Consider the following 20,688-nt stretch of genomic DNA (forward strand, 5'->3'; position numbering starts at 1 on the left):
CACAGCTTTGAATAGTTGTACAAACAAAATCATAACAATTTTTAATGTTATGCCTGATCGGTGTGTGTATGTATGTAATATATATACACACACACACACAGTGGTGTGAAAAAGTGTTTGCCCCCTTCCTGATTTCTTATTCTTTTGCATGTTTGTCACACTTAAATGTTTCAAATCACCAAACAAATTTAAATATTAGACAAAGATAACACAAGTAAACACAAAATCCAGTTTATAAATGAAGGTCTTTATTATTAAGGGAAAAACCTACAGGGCCCTGTGTGAAAAAGTGATTGCCCCCTAAACCTAATAACTGGTTGGGCCACCCTTAGCAGCAACAACTGCAATCAAGCGTTTGCGATAACTGGCAATGAGTCTTTTACAGCGCTGTGGAGGAATTTTGGCCCACTCATCTTTGCAAAATTGTTGTAGCCACGTTGGAGGGTTTCCGAGCATGAACCGCCTTTTTAAGGTCATGCCACAGCATCTCAATCGGATTCAGGTCAGGACTTTGACTAGGCCACTCCAAAGTCTTAATTTTGTTTTTCTTAAGCCATTCAGAGGTGGACTTGCTGGTGTGTTTTGGATCATTATCCTGCTGCAGAACCCAAGTGCGCTTCAGCTTGAGGTCACAAACAGATGGCCGGACATTCTCCTTCAAGACTTTAGGTAGACAGCAGAATTCATGGTTCCATTTACCACAGCAAGTCTTCCAGGTCCTGAAGCAGCAAAACAGCCCCAGACCATCACACTACCACCACGATATTTTACTGTTGGTATGATGTTCCTTTTCTGAAATGCTGTGTTACTTCTACGCAAGCTGTAATGGGACATACACCTTCCAAAAAGTTCCACTTTTGTCTCGTCAGTCCACAGAGTATTCTCCCTAAACTCTTGGGGATCATCAAGGTGTTTTCTGGCAAAACTGAGACGAGTCTTTATGTTCTTTTTGCTCAGCAGTGGTTTTTGTCTCGGAACTCTGCCATGCAGGCCATTTTTGCCCAGTCTCTTTCTTATGGTGGAGTCATGAACACTGACCTTAACTGAGGCAAGTGAGGCCTGCAGTTCTTTGGATGTTGTTGTGGTGTCTGTTGTGATGAGACATTGCTGTGTTCTTGGGGTAATTTTGAAATGACTTTATAACCTTTTCCAAACTGATAGATCTCAATTACTTTGTTATTTGTTCCTGAATTTCTTTGGATCACAGCATGATATCTAGCTTTTGAGGATCTTTTGGTCTACTTCACTTTGTCAGGCAGGTCCTATTTAAGTGATTTCTTGATTGAGAACAGGTGTGGCAGTAATCAGGCCTGGGTGTGGCTAGGGAAATTGAACTCAGCTTTCCAAAGATGTGATAAACCACAGTTAATCACTTTTTCACACAGGGCCCTGTAGGTTTGGATTTCTTTTTCCCTTAATAATAAAGAGCTTCATTTATAAACTGCATTTTGTGTTTACTTGTGTTATCTTTGTCTAATATTTAAATTTGTTTGGTGATCTGAAACATTTAAGTGTGACAAACATGCAAAAGAATAAGAAATCAGGAAGGGGGCAAACACTTTTTCACACCACTCTGTGTGTATATACATACATACATACATACACACACACACACACACACACACATATATATGCCCTGCTAGATCTGCCCTGGTCAACTGTAAGTGCTATTATTGCAACAACAGCTCAGCCACGAATTGGTAGACCACGCAGACTCAAATAGTCAGGCCGTCTCTGTTGCATCACTCACTACGCAGTTCTAAACCACCGCCAGAGGCAACATCAGCACAAGAACTGTGCGTCAAGATAATGGTCTGGGGCTGTTTTTCAGGGTTTGGGCTCTGCCAGTAAAGGGTAATTTTAATGCTAGAGTCTACCAAAAACATGTTTGAGAATGATATGCTTCCTATTAGGTGGCAACAGTTTGGGGAAGGACCTTTCCTGTTTCAGTACGACTGTGTCCTTGTTCACAAAGAGAGCGTCGGAAGGACATGGTTTGATGAGTTTGGTGTGGAGGAACTCCAGTGGCCTGCACAGAGCCCTGATCTCAACCCCACTGAACATCTTTGGGATGGAATGAATCGCTGATTAAGCCCCAGGCCTTCTCATCCAATGTCATGACCTCACAAAAGCTTTTTTGATTGAATAGGCTGAAATTCCCACAGACACACTCCAAAAAACAGCATATACGATATATAGCTGTGTGTATGTATATAATTATTTTTCCAGACTTCCAGAAACAAATACAGGGTGATTCAAAAAGATTTCAGAATGATTTATTTCACTCGGAATCATTACAGAACAATGCAGTAAATTGTAAATGGTAAATTGTAAACTGTAAAAGTGAGCATACACTTTATTATGTAATTTAACAAGCACTCAATATGAACCTCCTCCAGCTGTACAGACAACATGAACGCCGTAGTCAAATTCATCCCATACTTGATTGAGCATGTCGGCTGTCACTGTACTCACAACTCTTTCAGTGCGATTTTGGAGATCATCCAGTGTTGTTGGGAGTGGCACATAAACAGAATCCTTAACGTACCCCACAAAAAAAGTCACACTGCGTGAGATCTGGTGATGCTGGTGACCTTTTTCTTGGAACTGTTGGTACCAATGACGAATGCTCTGAGCTGTAGGAGGTTCGCTGCCATACAGACAGTCAGAAACTCTGTGACCCACTCTTTCAATTGGTATGTGATTGGTTCCTAGGCCCCTCACGGTTGTAAAAATATGGCACTTTGAAATCAGATTAATCTATTTGAATCACCCTGTATTTAACAGAAACTTACAGAAAATCTGTCATTTTGTATTTTGTATGCATGGCTGGGTGCTCACAGAACAGTAAAGGGTGTCTGATTCAGCTAGAGTCAGTGGCAAACTTCCAGGCTCCTATGAGTTCAGTGAAAACCAGACAGCCGCAGCTTCTACTGCTGTAAGTGGGGAAAAAAATTTCTAATCACATTATGGAGCCCAAAATGGTACATTTTGTACAAGGGCTTGCATTTTATGTTGTTTACAGCATATGGCTTGTGTCTTTTGTTGGTGAATATTATTTATGTATTTATTTATTTTAAATGTAAAAGTTTTAGGCCTAATGAAGTCGTATAGACAGCTTCTGTGTGTCAGTAGCCATGCATGATGCATTCCATTCCAAACTCTTGCTGTTATGTTTTTTTAGTTATTTTGACCGTATGCTAATGTTTTACATTCCTTCTTTCTTAACAGGCTCAAAAAGCTGCACTGTGTATGACGTTGTCATTAATGAGGAATTCTTCCAGAAATGTCAGGTATGTTGTGCATATTTGGGTGAATTAGATATAAAACCAGCACATCTTTATCTATCCATGGATTGACGTTTTCTTTTACTTCTACAGAAGGATACATTATTCCAGCAGTTTCTGATTGCAGTATCACTAGAGGGACTGGAGAACAAATACAGCTTGGAGCTAAGCAGAGGTCAGGCTGTCTATACTGAGGTCTAGATTTGTTAGGGTACTGCACTTTGGATATGTTCATAAATCAACAATGATGTATTATTTTTTTGTCCCAGTCCTGCTGTCCGTCTGTCAGTTGGCAGTGATGTGTAATGAATTCTTGTCTTGCTTTGCTGCTGCTTTTTCTGCTCAATATTTCTGCCCTCACTGCAGCAGAGGTGGAAAGTAGCTATATGTATATATTCTGTAGATTTATTTAACACAATCCATGATATATATGAAATTGATTACCGCAAACATAAAAAACTATTTTGGTTGGCCCACATTGGATGGTTGATTACTCAAGCTTTTGGAAATGGCAAAGTTTCTGAGTCAAGTACAGCAGCAATGGGCAAAATATGGTAGATCAAACAGTGACAGAGAGCTGACATTGCCTAACATGAGGATTATATACCTGTGCTACTACCTCAAATGTAAACTCATTTGTGAAGACATCATCCAGATGTGTCAGTTACCAGAGCTCAAAGTGAAAACACAATGCCATAGTTTAGTCTGTTTTACTTCTATTAATGCTACTTCTTTCAATTTTAACAAAAAAAAAAAACTTGCATAGTGCTGCTTTAAAGTGATACTGAAAAGTCTTAATCCCCCCCGTGTGTAGTCAGTCAGTTAACAGATGTTTGGTGTCCGAAGTTACAAACCAACAAAGGTCATTATTCGGTAGTAGGGGATTAACAATGCTCAAATTTCAGGATATGACACTTATTGTTGTTTTTGCACAACGATATGATTCATTTTCGATACAGAGTTAGAAAAGATATTGCTTACATGATTTCTGCATTTATTTTTGCATTCATTTATTTTTTTGTAAATTCAGAAACCTTTTTTTGGTTGAGGTCATTTTGTTAGAAGATATAAAATGAATAAAAAGAATGAATTGATCATTAAGTAAATGAAATGAATTGAACATTACAAACCTAATTACTAATTATTAAATTAATTATTTTGAAATACGTTTCCAATCAGATATTGTGTTTGTAATTAAAGCTTGGCTCTTCTTGCTAAAATGAGTGGAAGACCTAAACTTCTGGAATCCACAACCAAATAGAGGTGGAGACTACAGCTGAGTAGAGGTGGGCTCTGCAACCGAATATAGTTGCAAATTGGTAGCTATTAACATCCCTGTGGAGCAAGTTTATTTGTTTTGCCTGTTCTAAATTGGCGTTTGGCTGCTTGAGTCTTTCGGGGAAAAGTAACAGCTGAGACAAGCTGGCTTCATATTCTCGAGCTTCTTTTTAAATTTTCTGTTCCACCTTAAATGCAGCAGCAGTAATATATAACTGCTGTTCTATTTAAGATGGAATGGCAAATAAGAAGCTGGCTAACTTTAGCTTTGCATTTTCTCTTTTTCCTTTGGCAAGTGACACCTCTGGGTGATGTCTTCACAAATGAGTCCGCACATCTGAGGTGTTAGCACAGGTATCTGATCCTCATGTCAAGCAATGTAGCTGCTGTCTCACTGTTTGATCTACCACTATTTGGCCAGCCAACTATGTTTGGGAGCAGAGGAACCCCTGTACGTTTCATTTTTCGTTGAGCCATTCATTTGAGTAGTTTTACCTGAAAATTTGAAATTCTTTTTTTAAATGTTGTTTTACTTGAGTACAAAAGTGAGTTAGTTCTCCAAAGTAAAAATACTTTTACTGAAGTGTGACTTTATGCTACTCCACCCACCTCTGTTTTGCACTGAGAGCTTGTTGATTAATTTCTACCTTATAAATTCAGTTTACCTTATTCACATGGCAGCCAGGTCGCTTATCACAACACACAGGTTGGAAACACGGTCATTAGTCAGTCGGCAGCTGTAGGGAAGTGGAGCAAGATTTTGACATCTGTGCAGAGACACCCTTTTGCTTATTCATCTGTTCAGTCAAAACAGCCACTAAGCACAAGTTGTTCATTTTTCAGCTTCAGGAAGAAAGCAGAGAACATATTTAGGAGTCAAGAGTTCAGCTCTTTGTTGGTTTATCTCATATTAAACATAGGACTTTTTCAGCTAACATTGGGAAATATTCCTCTGCATCTGTGACTATCACATCTGAGGTTCCACAAGGGTCTATTTTAGGCCCTTTCCTTTTTTGCTGTAGATGATCCCCCTAGGTCAAATTGCTCATGAGCATAACATCTCATTTCATTATTGTGCAGATGGTTACCTTTGAACCTTGGAAATCGTTGTTTTGTAGGAAGACTCAATGAGTGTATCATGGATATCAAGAATGGAGCTTTCTTCAACTGAATGTTTAAAAACAGAAGTTACATTGTTTGGTCCACCCACATTATCCAAGAGCTTGAGGGAAAAATTGGGCTCTTTAACCCCTTTTATAAAAACATGAGTTAAAAACACACGCACATGTTATCTAAGCCGCTTGGGGTCAGTTTTGATAAGGAAGTAAAATTTGATAAGCAGATAAGTGCAGTGGTCAAGGGTGGTTTTGTTCCATCTTAGATCTCCAGATTAAAATAATTTCTTAATGCTTCAGGTCTGAGTAATTCATGCCTTTGTTACGTCTAGATTAGATTGCTATAATGCATAGTTTTTTTTGGAAATAACAAAGCATCTCTTGCTTGTTCAAAATTAGTTCAAAATGGTGCAGCCAGAAAATTAACTGGTACAAAGAAAAGAGAGCACATTACTCCGGTTATAGTATCCTTATACTGGCTCCCAGTGCATTACAGAATCCAGTATAAAATGGCATTGATGCTTTTTAAAGCTTTGAATGGACTTGTACCTGCATATGTTGTGGACATGCTCAGTATGTGCAGCATGAGAATCTTGAAGGTCTGCGTTCCAATCACTTTTGACTGTTCCATTGTCTCAAACAAAAAGGGGATTGTGCCTTTGCTGTCACCACCCCAAGAGTCTGGAATATGTTAGAAATTCGGCATTTGTGGCTAATCCGGAAGAGTCATGAGACCAGAGCTTTGGTGTTTACTGCAGTTTATTTCCACATACAGAGTATGGGTACAGCGTGGTCGATCAACAGTCGATCAGCAGGATCAGGAGTCTAGTCTTATTCATGTGCATGCAGACAATCATGCACGGGCACAGCTTGGTCACCAGTGTGTCACCAGTCTGGTCACCAGTCTAGTCTAGTCCAGTCTGATGAATACATGGTCTGACATGGTTTAAGTAGAGATACTGGGGGTTGGGGAAGGAAGGTGGCAATCACAAGGTTAGGGAAGAAGGGTAAGGGGGAAGGGGGTCTGGGGTCAGGGGAGACCTCAGGGGTAAGGTGAGGTTGTTCTCATGTCCTAATGAGATTGTCCTAATGGAAAATCATAAAACTGTATTATGACTACAAGTACAAACATACGTACAATGTCGAAGGCAGAAATAAACAAAGTGGCTATAACTGTACAGAATAAGACAATGCCTATCTTACCAGCAGATTGTATAGTGGTTTTTAAAATGGTAGCATAAGGATTGATTCAAGGCCTACTGTAGTTACATAGACCTAAAAAAAAAAACCCAAAGTTTTTGTGGGCATCAAAATTTTATTAATGTGAGGGCTTCTATCAGGCAAAATTGAACCGTTTAGTAGTCAATAAAGTCAGTAATTTCCCTAATTACTGTATACCAGCACAACAATTCAACTATTTTGCCCTGATATCCATTGCTTACAAACAAAAGATCAAAAAGTGCTTTTACATCTGGCTTAAATAACAACAAAAAGATAGATCGACACCCAGATAAGCTGAAGCATCAGAATAATTAGTTAAAAGCAGGAGCAGACGAAACTATGACTCCTTCTATCGCCTTCATTCCCAAAGACAGCTGCTCTGTGACTCCCTGTATGGTTCTAATTCTGGGTACAGCCTAGCCAACAGTGGAGGATCTTCATCCTCTGTGTAGCATGGCTGACCCAGAGGAGGTCCTGCAGGTAGAGATTGGCATTGACGCTTTGACTGAGATTTACAATTAGCCTGTTGCTGTTCAACCTTGGTCTGTGATTGCTTAGGTTTTGTACATGTTCTCTGGGCATTCATGTCAGCTAATTTATGCTTTTTACATTCGCTGGTTAGCTCTAGGATCTTTCCCTCAGCTTCCTCTAGCTTACCCTCCATGTATCTAAGCTTATACTTCCAGTACTGCTTTATTACAAAAAGACATTCCTTAACTGAATCATGCTTAATACCATAACCCAAAGCTGTTGTACATTCCTGAAGAGTCCATTCTCTATCAGCAGAAAAACCTTTGGATAAAAAATACTGAGTTGTCTTTTGCTCATGAAATGTGTTTCCCTATTATGTCATCCATTACCTTTTCAAATGCAAATTCAGTCCTTTAAGGCATTTCAGTTCCTCCCTTAACTAGTGTACTCTTTCTGAAGTTAAGAGGTTTTCCAAGAGTCTTTCTCAAGATTCTATAGTTTTTGGCCTGTACTAGTCATGGTGAGGTAACAAGAGAACAAGCTAAGGCAAAAACACAACCAATCTTCCCTCACTGCCTGAGAGGATAACCCATGTAAACTACCAGCCTTCACGCTACAGCGTTTCCCTCACTACCTGAGAGGATAAGTTACAAGTTACAGTGACAGCCACAAAAAGAAAAACGCTAGGCTTTAACCAGTGACAGTGAATAGACTCCCCTCGGAACAGAGGGGATAGCAGCCACAAAAACACTAGGGTTCTTTTTACCAGTGACAATAAGTAAACTTCCCTCAGAACAGAGGGGATAACAGCCACAAAAACACTAGGGTTCTTTTTACCAGTGACAATAAGTAAACTTCCCTCAGAACAGAGGGGATAGCAGCTACAAAAAACACTAGGGTTCTTTTTACCAGTGACAATAAGTAAACTTCCCTCAGAACAGAGGGGATAGCAGCTACAAAAAACACTAGGGTTCTTTTTACCAGTGACAATAAGTAAACTTCCCTCAGAACAGAGGGGATAGCAGCTACAAAAAACACTAGGGTTCTTTTTACCAGTGACAATAAGTAAACTTCCCTCGGAACAGAGGGGATAGCAGCTACAAAAAACACTAGGGTTCTTTTTACCAGTGACAATAAGTAAACTTCCCTCAGAACAGAGGGGATAGCAGCTACAAAAAAACACCAGGTTTCTTTATCAGTGATGATAAGTAAACTTCTCTCGTTTCAGAGAGGCTAACCTTTACTGACTCCTCTATCTTATAAAGCGAGAAATTCTCTTCAGTTCGAAAACGGTGTTTTTACTCACCAAGTAGGTTTCAGTAAGCCATCCGGGTCACAGCACCAAGTTGTTAGAAATTCGGCATTTGTGGCTAATCAGGAAGAGTCAGGAGACTGGAGCTTCGGTGTTTACTGGAGTTTATTTCCACATACAGAATATGGGTACAGCGTGGTCGATCAACAGTCAATCAGCAGGATCAGGAGTCTAGTCTTATTCACGTGCATGCAGCCAATCATGCACAGGCACAGCTTTGTCATCAGTGTGTCACCAGTCTGGTCTGGTCACCAGTCTAGTCTAGTCCAGTCTGATGAATACATGGTCTGACATGGTTTAAGTAGAGATACTGGGGGTTGGGGGAGGAAGGTGACAATCAAAAGGTTGGGGAAGAAGGGTAAGGGGGTCTGGGGTCAGGTGAGGCTATTCTCACCTCAGGAGGAACAGTACAGATAAAATATCAAAAGGCACACAACTGTAAGACAATACAGCTGACACAACAAAAAGACAACATAGAAGAAAGCAAATGTGAAAAGACCTATACTTTCTCTCAAATGTCAAGTCAAGTCAAAATTTATTTATTCAGTGGTTTTTAAAACAGGTGTCATTGCAAAGCAGCTTTACAGAAAAATCTGGGTCAAAGCCTCCATGAGCGTCTTCGATGGTGACAGTGGCAGGGAAGAACTCCCTACGACAAGAAGACACCTTGAGAGGAAACAAGGCTCAGAAGAGGAAGTCATTCTCTGGTAGACACCGGATAGCAAACAATAACACAAGATCAAGATGAACAGAGGATAAGATTTTAACGTTAGTATAAAATATTAAAATACTGAAAAGGGGCAAAACAGGTTATGCACTAGTTCAAGTCTGCAGCAGCAGCAACTTCAGCGTCAGGAAAGTCAGTTCACGCATCAGGAGGGTCTCCCAAGTGACAGACATGCCTCACCTGTGACTATTTTTAAATACAAACTTAAAACACATTTTTATGGGTTGGCATTCAGCAGCTGTTAAACTGTTGAACTGTGAATTGTGTGAAAGTGATGAAGGGAAAGTGAAAACCTTTTTGTCTTTTATTATAAAGCACTATGGTTTTAAATTTTCTATATAAATGAAATTGACTTACTTATTAAACTTACAACTAAATATAATATAATATAAATATAATATAAATTACAGTATTCAGTGTGTCCACTCCTTGCCTTTATGACAGCTTCCATTCTTTTCAGAAGACTCACTTTCAGTTTCTCAAAGAAATCTGTAGGGATATTTTTCACACTTCCACAATTCCAAGTTCAGTCTTGGAATTTTCTTCTTCTCATGATCAAATTAATCCCAATTACAGATGTATACTCATCATTCCATCATTCCACAGCGTATGTTCAGTTTCAGTGTTCTAAGTCAAATGTTCTGCTTTCATGTCTATTCTCTTTTTTCACTAACAGCTCCTTAACAGCTACACATCCTTTCAGACCCATAGCACTGAGTTGTCTTCTCACAGTGGAAGGATGGACAGAAACACCTGTGGATGTTTTCAGATCTGAAGCAGCTTGATTTTCTCCTCTCTCTCAGAGATGAAAGCTTTAAGTGCTGTTTATCTGAGGGGGACAGTTCTAGTGGTCTACCACTTACTGGTCTTTGTTAGGAGGCACATTTTCTCTCCAATTTTAGAAACTCCTATTTTTGTTTCTTATTTTATTTTGATTGATTTTTATGCAGGTGGATTAACTTCTATCAGATCTCCTCAGAAATGTCCTTTGAAAAATTAGTAACTAATGCTTAATGGCTGTTTTGAACTGTATTTGTTTACCTTCTGCAAATGTGTTTGTGTATGTCTCAAAAGTGCGACATAGTGTACAATAACAAATCAAATTCTGACTCTTTTTTTTTTTTAGACATAAAAATACTGAAGAACAGGAAGTTCATGGGATCTTTGACAGAGCAGAACATTCGCACCAAGAGTAAACCGGTCATTCAGGAGATCGACTCAAAGTATGTTCAGGAATAATCTGTCTTTTTTTTTTCTTTGCCCCACCACTCCCTTCTGTGCTCTGTAGACCGTTTCCTATCAAATATTAATGTTTACTCTGATCTGACACACCTAGGTAGTGCATAGTCTCATACTCTGGTCTGATCACTTCAGTGTAATATAAGGGTGCAGCATGCCTGGGGAGGTTGCTGTATACTTTCAGGGCAGGGCTTGAGTTAGCCTTTTCTGATGCTTTCAGGTAAATCCACATTTTAGCTGTCTGAAAGAAAATGTCACTTGTCCACATTTGTAAATGATTTCTATATCGCCCAAGTTAAATAATATATACAATTTGGTTTATTTACATTGAAGAGACACTTGCCACTTTAATGTGAGATGTAAACATTCATTCCAAGTGGTTTGACGTGAAATAGTTAATTGAAGAGAAACTTACCATCTCAGATTTCTTTACTGTGGTGGTGATAGGAACCAGGAGTCGTAATTTCGCCACGACTTTGACAGCTGTAGGAGACGCTCAAGCCATTTTAACATTTTTACTTTTTATTTTGCCACAAACAGAAAATGGACACTTTTAAGATCACATTTGACCGACAGCCGATTTGGTCAGACTCTGAAGATGAGACTAGACTAAATTCCCAAACTGTCATCACCATTGAGCAGATTTTCAGTCGGCAGCTGTGACAGAAGAACAGCTAAACAACCTGGAATTGGCCAGAAATGAACCCAATACCATTCACCAAACAAAACGGGCTGTAAGATGCTGTATAGACTGGTTGGAACAAAACATAAATATTGATCTGGCAAAAATCGACAAAACTAAGCTAAACTTGATATTGCGGCAGTTTTACAGCTCAGTCCGATTTGGTCAGACTCTGAAGATGAGACTACACGTTTGGCGAATGGTATTGTAAGGCTAGTTTTTTTGTTTTAAGTCCAAATCGGGATTTAGGTTTTTGTGACATTGTATCTTTTTCTTTTGGTTCAGTTGTTTTTACACTGCAATGGCTGAAGTGCATCATATACCAAAATCAAAGGCATGTCTTCACTGTTATTTTATTGCTTGTCTGTTGTCATTAGCAGTAGCTCATGCTGCAGGAATGGCATGAGCGTCTATAAAGATCCATATGTTAAAACTGGCAGGCCACGCTTATAGTACAGCGCTGATGTGCTGCTAGAAGACGCAGAAAACCTACACTGACGTTGATTTGCCTAGTTTTGTGTGGGCCATTTTAAAAACGCTCTCCTACCAGCAACAAACTGAACCAGGGTTTACTTGGAAATAACCCAAACCCTGCAATATCTGAACCCTAGTACGAGTGGAGAGTTTACACCTGTCAGAATTAACCAAACTAAAGAAAAACGAGGTTTGAAAGTGCCCTATTTTTTGCCATGCTGAATACAAACCATTAACAATTTAATTAAGCAGTTATTTAAAATATGACATTGTCTCTGTGTGACAGTTGGCAGCTAGTGTCAGCAGTAGCCCTTGAGGGACCAGTTTTGGTGTTTTAAACCTGCCAAGGGTGTAGAGGTTTTGAAAACATTGTAACCCCATTTATGCCTAGTTATTTCATGCACTTCGAGTATCAGTATTATTTGTGGAAAATGAGTAAAACATTAAAAATAGGTGTAATTGCAGCCAAGATGCATTTTAAAACTGATTAAAATGTGGTCGCTCAAACTACTTCAGGTTGTGGTTTGAGACAGATGTTATAAATGTGTAAACAGGGGTGGGCGATGTGGCAAAAATACCTCATATCACAATGTTTGAAGACATATTCATGATTCACAATACGTAGCTTGATATTTTGACACACAGACACAGTGCCACATCTAAAAACTGATTTTCATTCAGTGTTTCAGATACTCTGATGCTCTAAAGCTGAATAAAAACTGGACTTAAGTATGCTGTTTTGGTAATGATACATGCAGTTAGTATTCTGTAAGTACTGATGATATCCACAGTATGCTCAAAATTGCATACTACTTATCAAGATAACAAAATTTATTACCCTAAATGATACAATCCTTTAATAATGCGCACCTCTAAGTGTGAATACAGCCGGTTTTAAAAGCCGCATTTAATATCCACAATAATATGCAGAATTACAACTTTGATGTCATCAGCAATTAATTGCATAGAACAGAAAGAACTACAAACGAGGACGAGCACAGGCAATTGGTTATTTTCTGAGATGATTGCATGTTACTGCAAACAGCAAGCGGATTTCAGTTAGACTAACCAAAGACACGTTTGACTGCCGAGTGTAGATGCATGTCTGAATACAATCAGAATACAATCCCATGAAGTGACCAGGGTCTATGACTAAAAGCTGCTAGCAGCACAATCTTTTTGTGGAAGATGAAGGACGGAAGCTGAAGTTCAGCTGTGATGTAGCTGTGGCTTTTCAGCTTTTTGTAGTCAACACATGATCACACTACTGTACAAAAGGCACCTGAGAAAATTAGGTTTAAAATGAACAGAAATTAACTATTTGTCTGTGCAGTATGTGTTTATTTGTTTGGAAGAGCACTAATATTACAATAAATACCAATAACATTAATCTAATAAGTAGTAATCCCTCTCCTTGATAATGTTTGTCGCTCTCATTCAGTACATGGTTTGACTGATCAGTGCTTTAGTACATTAGGTCAAGTGTGCTGGTAATGGAATGTAGCAAATCTGGACACCAGATTTTTTCTTCTAACTAGTGTTTTTCTTCTAACTAGTTCAAAAATATAGCCACAGGACAGGCTCAGTGAGCACCAGCTGGACATTATATCTTTCCACTCATTTTGCTCTGCACTGCCACTTGTCTATACGCCCATACATATTGCACAACTGTATGTTATTGTTTACAGTGCAGAGTCACTCGGGTTGCGTGTTTCTGCTTGTTGTTTCACTCAATGTGGCATACACTACTGCATTGTCACCTGCATAATATGTATGCGATTTTACTTACTTATTTGTACTGCACATTTATATTTTTATGGTTGTTTTAGTATATTTAATTATATATATTTACTTCTTCTACTTATGCATCTGCATAATAACAAATGGCAATATTTTTTTCTCTTTACTGTAATTTGTGCTGCTGTAATAGATGACTTTCCCTCTGAGATTAATAAAGTGATCTATCTATCTATATATTTCTACATATCGATCGATATCTATAGCTGCTAATTTGGAAAAAGGGAAGTTACTCTTTACAGTAGTTACGTTTGAGTGCATCTATTCTAATGATATTTATGGTGCTTTTCCAAGCAAAAGCATACTTACTGCACAGGTGAATGGTTTTAAATACTGTGCTTAGGTGCCTAAGACTTTTGCACAGTACTAAATGGGTCCAACACAAAATTTGAAAAGCACTTCAAGCTCTGCAGGGTGTTATCACTGAAAAGCAGTGGGGGCATTTATATCATTCCATTCAAGATTCAACATGGGCTCTGGCACAGTATTTAGATGTGGCCACTGATAGTTGATGTGGTAATTGTTGTTGTTTTCTGCTGGAGATGTTACTTCACAGGCCTATACCTCTGTCACCGTATCCTTGTCTTTTTGCATTCCTGACATTTCAGCACTGTCTCCAAGATTAATCCCTGTTTTGTTATTTCGTTGTGAGTAAACCTCATGGTATCTGATCTTGTTTCCTTCTTTGTGCACAGTGTAATTCAGTATTCAGGCATTCAGTAACTCTGTGTGCGGTTATAGGCAGTGCTGTAATTATAAATTGTAAATGTTTGTTTTCTGAACAGGGAGCTCCAGCTGCAGAACTCCACAGCCAAAGGGTGAGTTTATGTCAATGTGGTCATGTACTATATTGTGGAAGTGGGTAAACCTGCAGGCTCTTCTTGTGTGCACATTATTTATAGCTGTAATGCATCTGAAAAGGAGCTGTGTAGGCAAATGTTTATGTTGATGCTGCTTGCAAACTTTCCACTTTCACTTCTGCATCAACTAGGGATGGGCAATATGATAAACTGTCGCAACATCCTTTTCTGAGAATATCATGGGCAAAGTCAGTATTTCTATGACACTGAACAACTGCATTCATCATAATTTGATTTGAGAACCTGCGGACAGCCACCGCCAGTGTAAGGGAACATGGGTTTGGTTGTCCCACTCCTCATTCTGGCTCTTACATTTCACACACCAAATCATTTACAGTGGCCCCAGAAAGTTTGACACTTTGACCGTCCCACCCTTGGTAAACCGTAATGAAGTTCTTTAGGTTCTTTAGATTTATTTCAGAGAAAAACACTTTTAGCACAACATCAGACTGATGGTAGGCTCTTTGGAGAAAGCCTGGAGAAGAATTCCAACCAGAATACTGGTACTAAGGGTTCTGTAACAGACAGAGAAGATAACCTCAAAGTCTGGGGCTGTTTTTCTTTGTGTTGTCAGAGACCTTGTCTTCACTGATGGCATCATGAAGACAGAGGTATAGAAAGGAATTTTTCATGCCTACAGAAGCCTGCAAAACACTGCTCAAAAGATAACTGTATGTACCCTTACAAAGTCAGAGGCAAGCCTTTATTTATTTAATTTACATTTGTTAAGTACAGGTTTTTTTTCCATGTGCATTATAAAGGGGGTAATCGAAGGGAATACAAGTTTTTTCAAAACTGGAATTCCAAAAATATATAGAAAATGGGCCTCCTAAAAGACCTGGTAGACACTGAAACTGTCCCCTCCGATTAACAGCACTTAAAGCTTTCATCTTTGAGAGAGATGAGAAAATCAAGCTGCTTCAGATCTGAAAACCTCCACAGGTGTTTCTGTCCATCCTTCCACTGTGAGAGCACAACTCAGCACTATGGGTCTGAAAGGATGTGTAGCTGTCAGGAAGCCTCACTGAGAAAAGGAGACGGACACATCAAACAAAGAAGCTGAACAATAGACTGTCCACCCCAGAGTCCAGACCTCAACATCACTAAATGGGTTTGATTACTTCAGAAGATGATCAACCAACTTCTAACACTGAACTTTGGAGGTGTGGAAAAATAGCCCTGTCGTTGTTTTTGCAAAACTGAAAGCATGTCCCCTGAGTAGAATGGAAGCCATAATAAAGGTAACGCTTTACCTTTATTATTCACTGAATACTGAAAAAAAACATATATAGTTGTTGAGGCTTCTGTGTAATTTTCTGTTAAATATGTTTTCTGCGTTCCTTCCTCACGTTGAAAATTGAATAACTAGTACTTAATGGCTGCTTTGACTGGAAATTAAATAAATGAAAGGTGCTCTCTGACTTTTGCACAGTACTGTACTTTCCCAAAAAAGAAAGTCTTGGAATGATCTGTTTGACATAAATGCCCCTTTTTTGTTTCTGAACACATTGAACTTAAAATATATATATTTTAAGTGTCCAAATACTTTATGGGACTATTGTATATTAGCCAAACTGGAGTCTGTAATTGTGGAACTACAAAGTGCTCCTATATGGTAAGTAGAGCTGATAAAAGGGACAATGAGTGCAGAAACAAGGAGGTGCTTAATGAAGTGCCTGTCATACACACACACACACCCTGACCGGCCACCTAATTAGGTACACCTCCTTGTTTCTTCGCTCATTGTCCATTTTATCAGCTCCACTTACTATATAGGTGCACTTTGTAGTTCTACAGTTACAGACTGTAGTCCATCTGTTTCTCTGCATACTTTGTTAGCCCCCTTTTACCCTGTTCTTCAGTGGTCAGGACCCCCCACCCCCCACCCCCCAGGACAGCCACAGCGCAGGTATTATTTTGGTGGTGGTCAGACGTTGGACTGCTGGACTGAGAATAGTCCACCAACAAAAATGTTGAGCTAACAGTGTCCTGCAGGCAGCGTCCTGTGACCACTGTTGAAGGACGAGAGGATGACCAGCACAAACTGTGTGGTAATAGATGAGCTACTGTCTCTGACTTTACATCTACAAGGTGGACCAACAAGGTTGGTGTGTCCAATAAAGTGGACAGTGAGTGGACAAAGTGTTTAAAAACTCTAGCAGCACTGCTGTGTCTGATCCATTTGTACCAGCACAACACACACTAACATATCAGTATCACTGTCGTGCTGAGAATGATCCACCACCCAAATAATACCTACTAGTGGTGGTCCTGTGGGGTCATGTGCTGACCTTTGAAGGAGAGGGTGAAAGGGAACTAACAAAGTACACAGACATACTTAATAATGCTTAAACATATTTAAGAGCACTTAAAACACTGTCCTCCTAAACTGACTCTAGTGGCACTTGTGATAGCCACACTAAAGAACTGAGACAGGAGGCATAGGCAGATCCATTTGTAGGTTTATTACAAGGCACGATATGCAGGAAAACCACAGTCCAAAAGGCAGAGTCTGTGAAGAGGCAGGGGTCACAGTGAATTAAGAACATAGCACGCGAAAGTATTAAAAACTCAGAGCAGCAAAACCCAGGCAAAACAAGCAAGAACATCAAAGTCCCAAGAAAAAGACAGCAGCAGCCAAAGAGAAGGCTCAGGATTGCAAAGTAAGAACAACTGGCAGTGCTTTGCAAAGATGTGGTGTTTGGAGAGAGGCGTTTATAGGAGAGGTAATTAGTGGAAGGAGAAACAAGTCAGAGAAATGAGTTGTCATGGGAACAGCCTCAGGGGCAACTGTTTGAGGATTGTAAAGGGACCTATAAAGCGGTGACTCAGATTTTTAGTGGGGAGTCGCAGACATGGGTCCCTAGTAGAGAGCCATACCAGCTGTCCCTGTTAAAAAAAGTGGGCTCTGAAGACGACACTTGTCAGCCTAAATTTTCTGACGTCTGATGACCCTTTGTAGACGAACATGTGCTGCTTCCCAGGCTTGTTCACTCAAGCAAGCAATTCTGACTGTTCACCTGACCAGGGACAAGGACGGGGTGGTAACCAAGCATACACTGAAAAGGTGTAAGACCGGTAGAGATGCTGATGAGGGAGATTTGGGCATATTCTGCCCAGGGTAAATGCAGTTCTAGTATTGCTAAGAATAATTACAGTAAGTACCTCAAAAACCTGCCCACCTCCTAGTTTAGGCGTTCAGCTTATCCATTAGATTGCGGGTGGTAACCAGATGCCAGACTTGGGAGGTTATCTGTGTACCTCTATCGGATACCGTGTCCTCCGGAAGCCTGAAACAGCGGAAGACCTCCCCAAAGATGGTATCTGCTGTTTCCATAGCGATGGGCAGTTTAGTTAAAGGTACGAGCCAGCAAGCCTTCGAAAACCTGTCGATAATGACAAAGACAGTTGTGAAGCCTTGTGAGTTAGGTAGATCAGTAATAAAACCTAGCGATAAATGTGACCAGGGTGGTGTGGAAAAGCTTACTAGCTTTGACATTGTCAGACACATCTTGTTTTAGAGAGAGCTGTCAAAAGTTCTTCCTTATCAGAGATATGGTACATTGGATGCCTGGATGTTCAGAGCTTAGGGAAGTGTGTATCAATTGGAGAACAGGTGCCCACATACTTGTGGGTACATACTCAGTCACAGAGAAGTGCAAGTATGTATCCCAGAAAAAGGAGAGTTTCTTTGTGGAAAACACATTGCCCCAAGTTTCACATGCCTTTGACTGTCAAGGGGCTGGGGAAGTGGAGTGAGAGAGAGTTGTGCTGCTCTAGATTTCCCAAAAACATCTGATAGATCTTTGCAATCAGAAGGAATCGTAATGACCTCACTGCATAGCAGGCTCTCAGTGTTAGTGTAGCGGCAAGGAACTGATAAACAGTGACTATGGCAACACAAGCTCCATACAAGCTCGAAAGGACAGGATGGTGTTGAGAGAGCCAGGGGTAGCCTAGCACTAATGGAGAGTCAGGGGTGTCCTCAGCAGTGGCTGTACTGAAAACGGGTGTGAGACATGACGTCTTGACCATATCAAACTGTCAGTCTTGATAGACAAAGTAAAATTCAGAAGACACTTCATCTTTACATGCCAGCTCAGCCTTAAGTTTGTCATTTGAGGCTTTGCCCAGGCTTTTACCTTCACAGAGCTTCCTTTCTGTTTTGCACAGTCAGTTTTTGGAAGCCTGCAGTTTCTATCGAGATAAATAAAGTTCCTTTCTTTCTTTCTTGTCAGCCCACAGTTTGGCTTATGGGTGGAGCCCCCTGTTGGGGTCGCAGAGTTTCTAATAGCTGAGATCCAGCTGCCTGGAGTGGTGAGTGATGGCCCATTCTTCAGAAATACAGACCGTCTCTGTTAGTAGTTAGTTAGTTAATGTAGGTTGTGTAAGCTGTTTATGAAAGTGGCTGATCGCTCTCTGATTGTTTATGCTCTCTCCCTCTCTTTCTCTCTCTCAGTCTTCTGCCCGCTCTCTCTTGCTGGATTTGGGAGAGGACAGGCTGGTGCTGAACGCTCGGCCCTCTCTCTTCCACCTGGATATTTTCTTTCCCTTCCTTATTGACCAAGAGAACAGTGCTGCCCAGTACAACACCAACACACAGGTCATTTCATAATGTCCATTCATTTCCACTCCTGTATTTCATCAGAATTAGGGGCTATGTTCTCTAATTATTGACCAGTTATTACCTTATGTCAACAGTCCTACCCAGTACAACATGTTTTGTTGTCTAATTTCTTCCACATGTTTCTCTCTGAGCCTGCAAACACAACCCAGTCACCAGCCATATTTCAGGCACAGTTCTAATGCTCAATAAATGAAAAGCAGCTATGGACATGCGCAAGTTAACAGTGCGATGTTAGCATTTTAAAACTGTGATTTGCCTGTCCACACAAAAACACTGAAAATGGAGTTTTCAAAAGTCTCAGTTTTTTAAAAACAGTGAAAAACAATGTTTTCAAAAATATCCAGATGAGGCCTGAAAGGGTTTATATTTGTGTTATCACAGTCATTTCAGGGTGGGTTTTAATATGTGTTTTGGGTCATTATCCTGCTGAAAGGTCCACCCACAGCCTTCTGGAAGGAGCAGACATATTTTGGGCTGAAATCTACTGATATTTAATGGAATTCATTATGCCATTGATTTTCACAAGAGCCCCCGGAACCACTAACAGCAAAACAGCCCCAAAGCATCAAAGACAAATCACTGTATGTAACAGCGGGTTGTGCATGAGCAAGAAAAAGCAAAAAAGATTAATTTTGCCTTATCTGACCACATCACATGATTTGTAGTGCCACTGACATTCTGCAAAGTTCAGGCGCTGCATTTTGTGGCTTGCTCTTTCGAAAAGCTCCTTTCACAGAACTCTTTGAAGAAACTTCTGGTGAAGGAGGTGGTGTCGGACAGTGGATTTTGGAATTTGAAAGCCCCAAGATTCAACTAAGCTGTGCACCTCTAAAACTATTATCTTTGTGTTCCTTTCTTATAGTTCTCCACCCCGTTTGTGGGGTCGGTGTGCTCATGCGACCACTTCCTGTCAAAATTTCAACCGTTCCATGCTTTTCAAACTTTTTTTATTATTGTGCTGTTTATGTTTAATCGTAATTTCAACTGACTACTTTTTTTTAAGTAACATTTTCTTTTCTGGGCAGGTCCACAAACTTATGTCTCATCTGAGTGGACAGCTCTTTGGTTTTACCCATGTTGATGGATAACAAAAGCATTTTAGATGTGTAACCTCATTTATACCTCAGGGAAATAGGACAACAGCTCATAGGACAACAATGGAGCCAGACAATGAAGACTAGGAGCAATATTTTTTTTGTCCCCAAAGATGGAAATGTCTTTGGTTTTATTAAAAATAATCCCCTCTGCCACTATTCTCAAAATAAAACAACACTCTTGTGGGAATAATTTCTATTGGATAAAAGGTCATTTCTCTAACATATTTGAGGAACATTTAAATTGTTATATGTGTTTATTTTAGGATTCTTTTAGTCTCTCAAGAGGTGCCAATTATTCTGGAGTTGACTATGTAATCATGTGTTGTCCTTGTGTATGCTTTGCAGGTGATGGTATTTGTACATGGTTATCAGAATCATAAAACTTGAAAGAGTATGATAATCATTGAGTTTTATATTGCGGTGTATCATTAACACTGGAAAACCCTTCTGAAGGAAGCTGCTCTATTCCTGATCAAAACAATTCCGCCTCCCTCACTGAAT

General features: G+C 39.8%; 1 protein-coding gene across 4 annotated transcripts in view; it reads left to right on the forward strand.

Moving 5' to 3' along the window:
• The window catches only part of pih1d1 (PIH1 domain containing 1), a 36,022-nt gene that overhangs the window by 15,162 nt on the left and 172 nt on the right, over positions 1-20,688 (forward strand). For all 4 annotated transcript variants that reach the window (XM_036560764.1, XM_036560765.1, XM_036560762.1 and 1 more), the window contains exons 5-10: positions 3,232-3,293; positions 3,381-3,462; positions 10,538-10,634; positions 14,389-14,421; positions 18,702-18,780; positions 18,923-19,066. In XM_036560764.1, the coding sequence (XP_036416657.1) occupies positions 3,232-3,293; positions 3,381-3,462; positions 10,538-10,634; positions 14,389-14,421; positions 18,702-18,780; positions 18,923-19,066 (497 nt within the window). The remainder of the gene's footprint in view (positions 1-3,231; positions 3,294-3,380; positions 3,463-10,537; positions 10,635-14,388; positions 14,422-18,701; positions 18,781-18,922; positions 19,067-20,688) is intronic.

The sequence above is a fragment of the Colossoma macropomum genome, unplaced genomic scaffold (genome assembly GCF_904425465.1).
Source record: "Colossoma macropomum unplaced genomic scaffold, Colossoma_macropomum, whole genome shotgun sequence".
Classification (NCBI taxonomy): domain Eukaryota; kingdom Metazoa; phylum Chordata; class Actinopteri; order Characiformes; family Serrasalmidae; genus Colossoma; species Colossoma macropomum.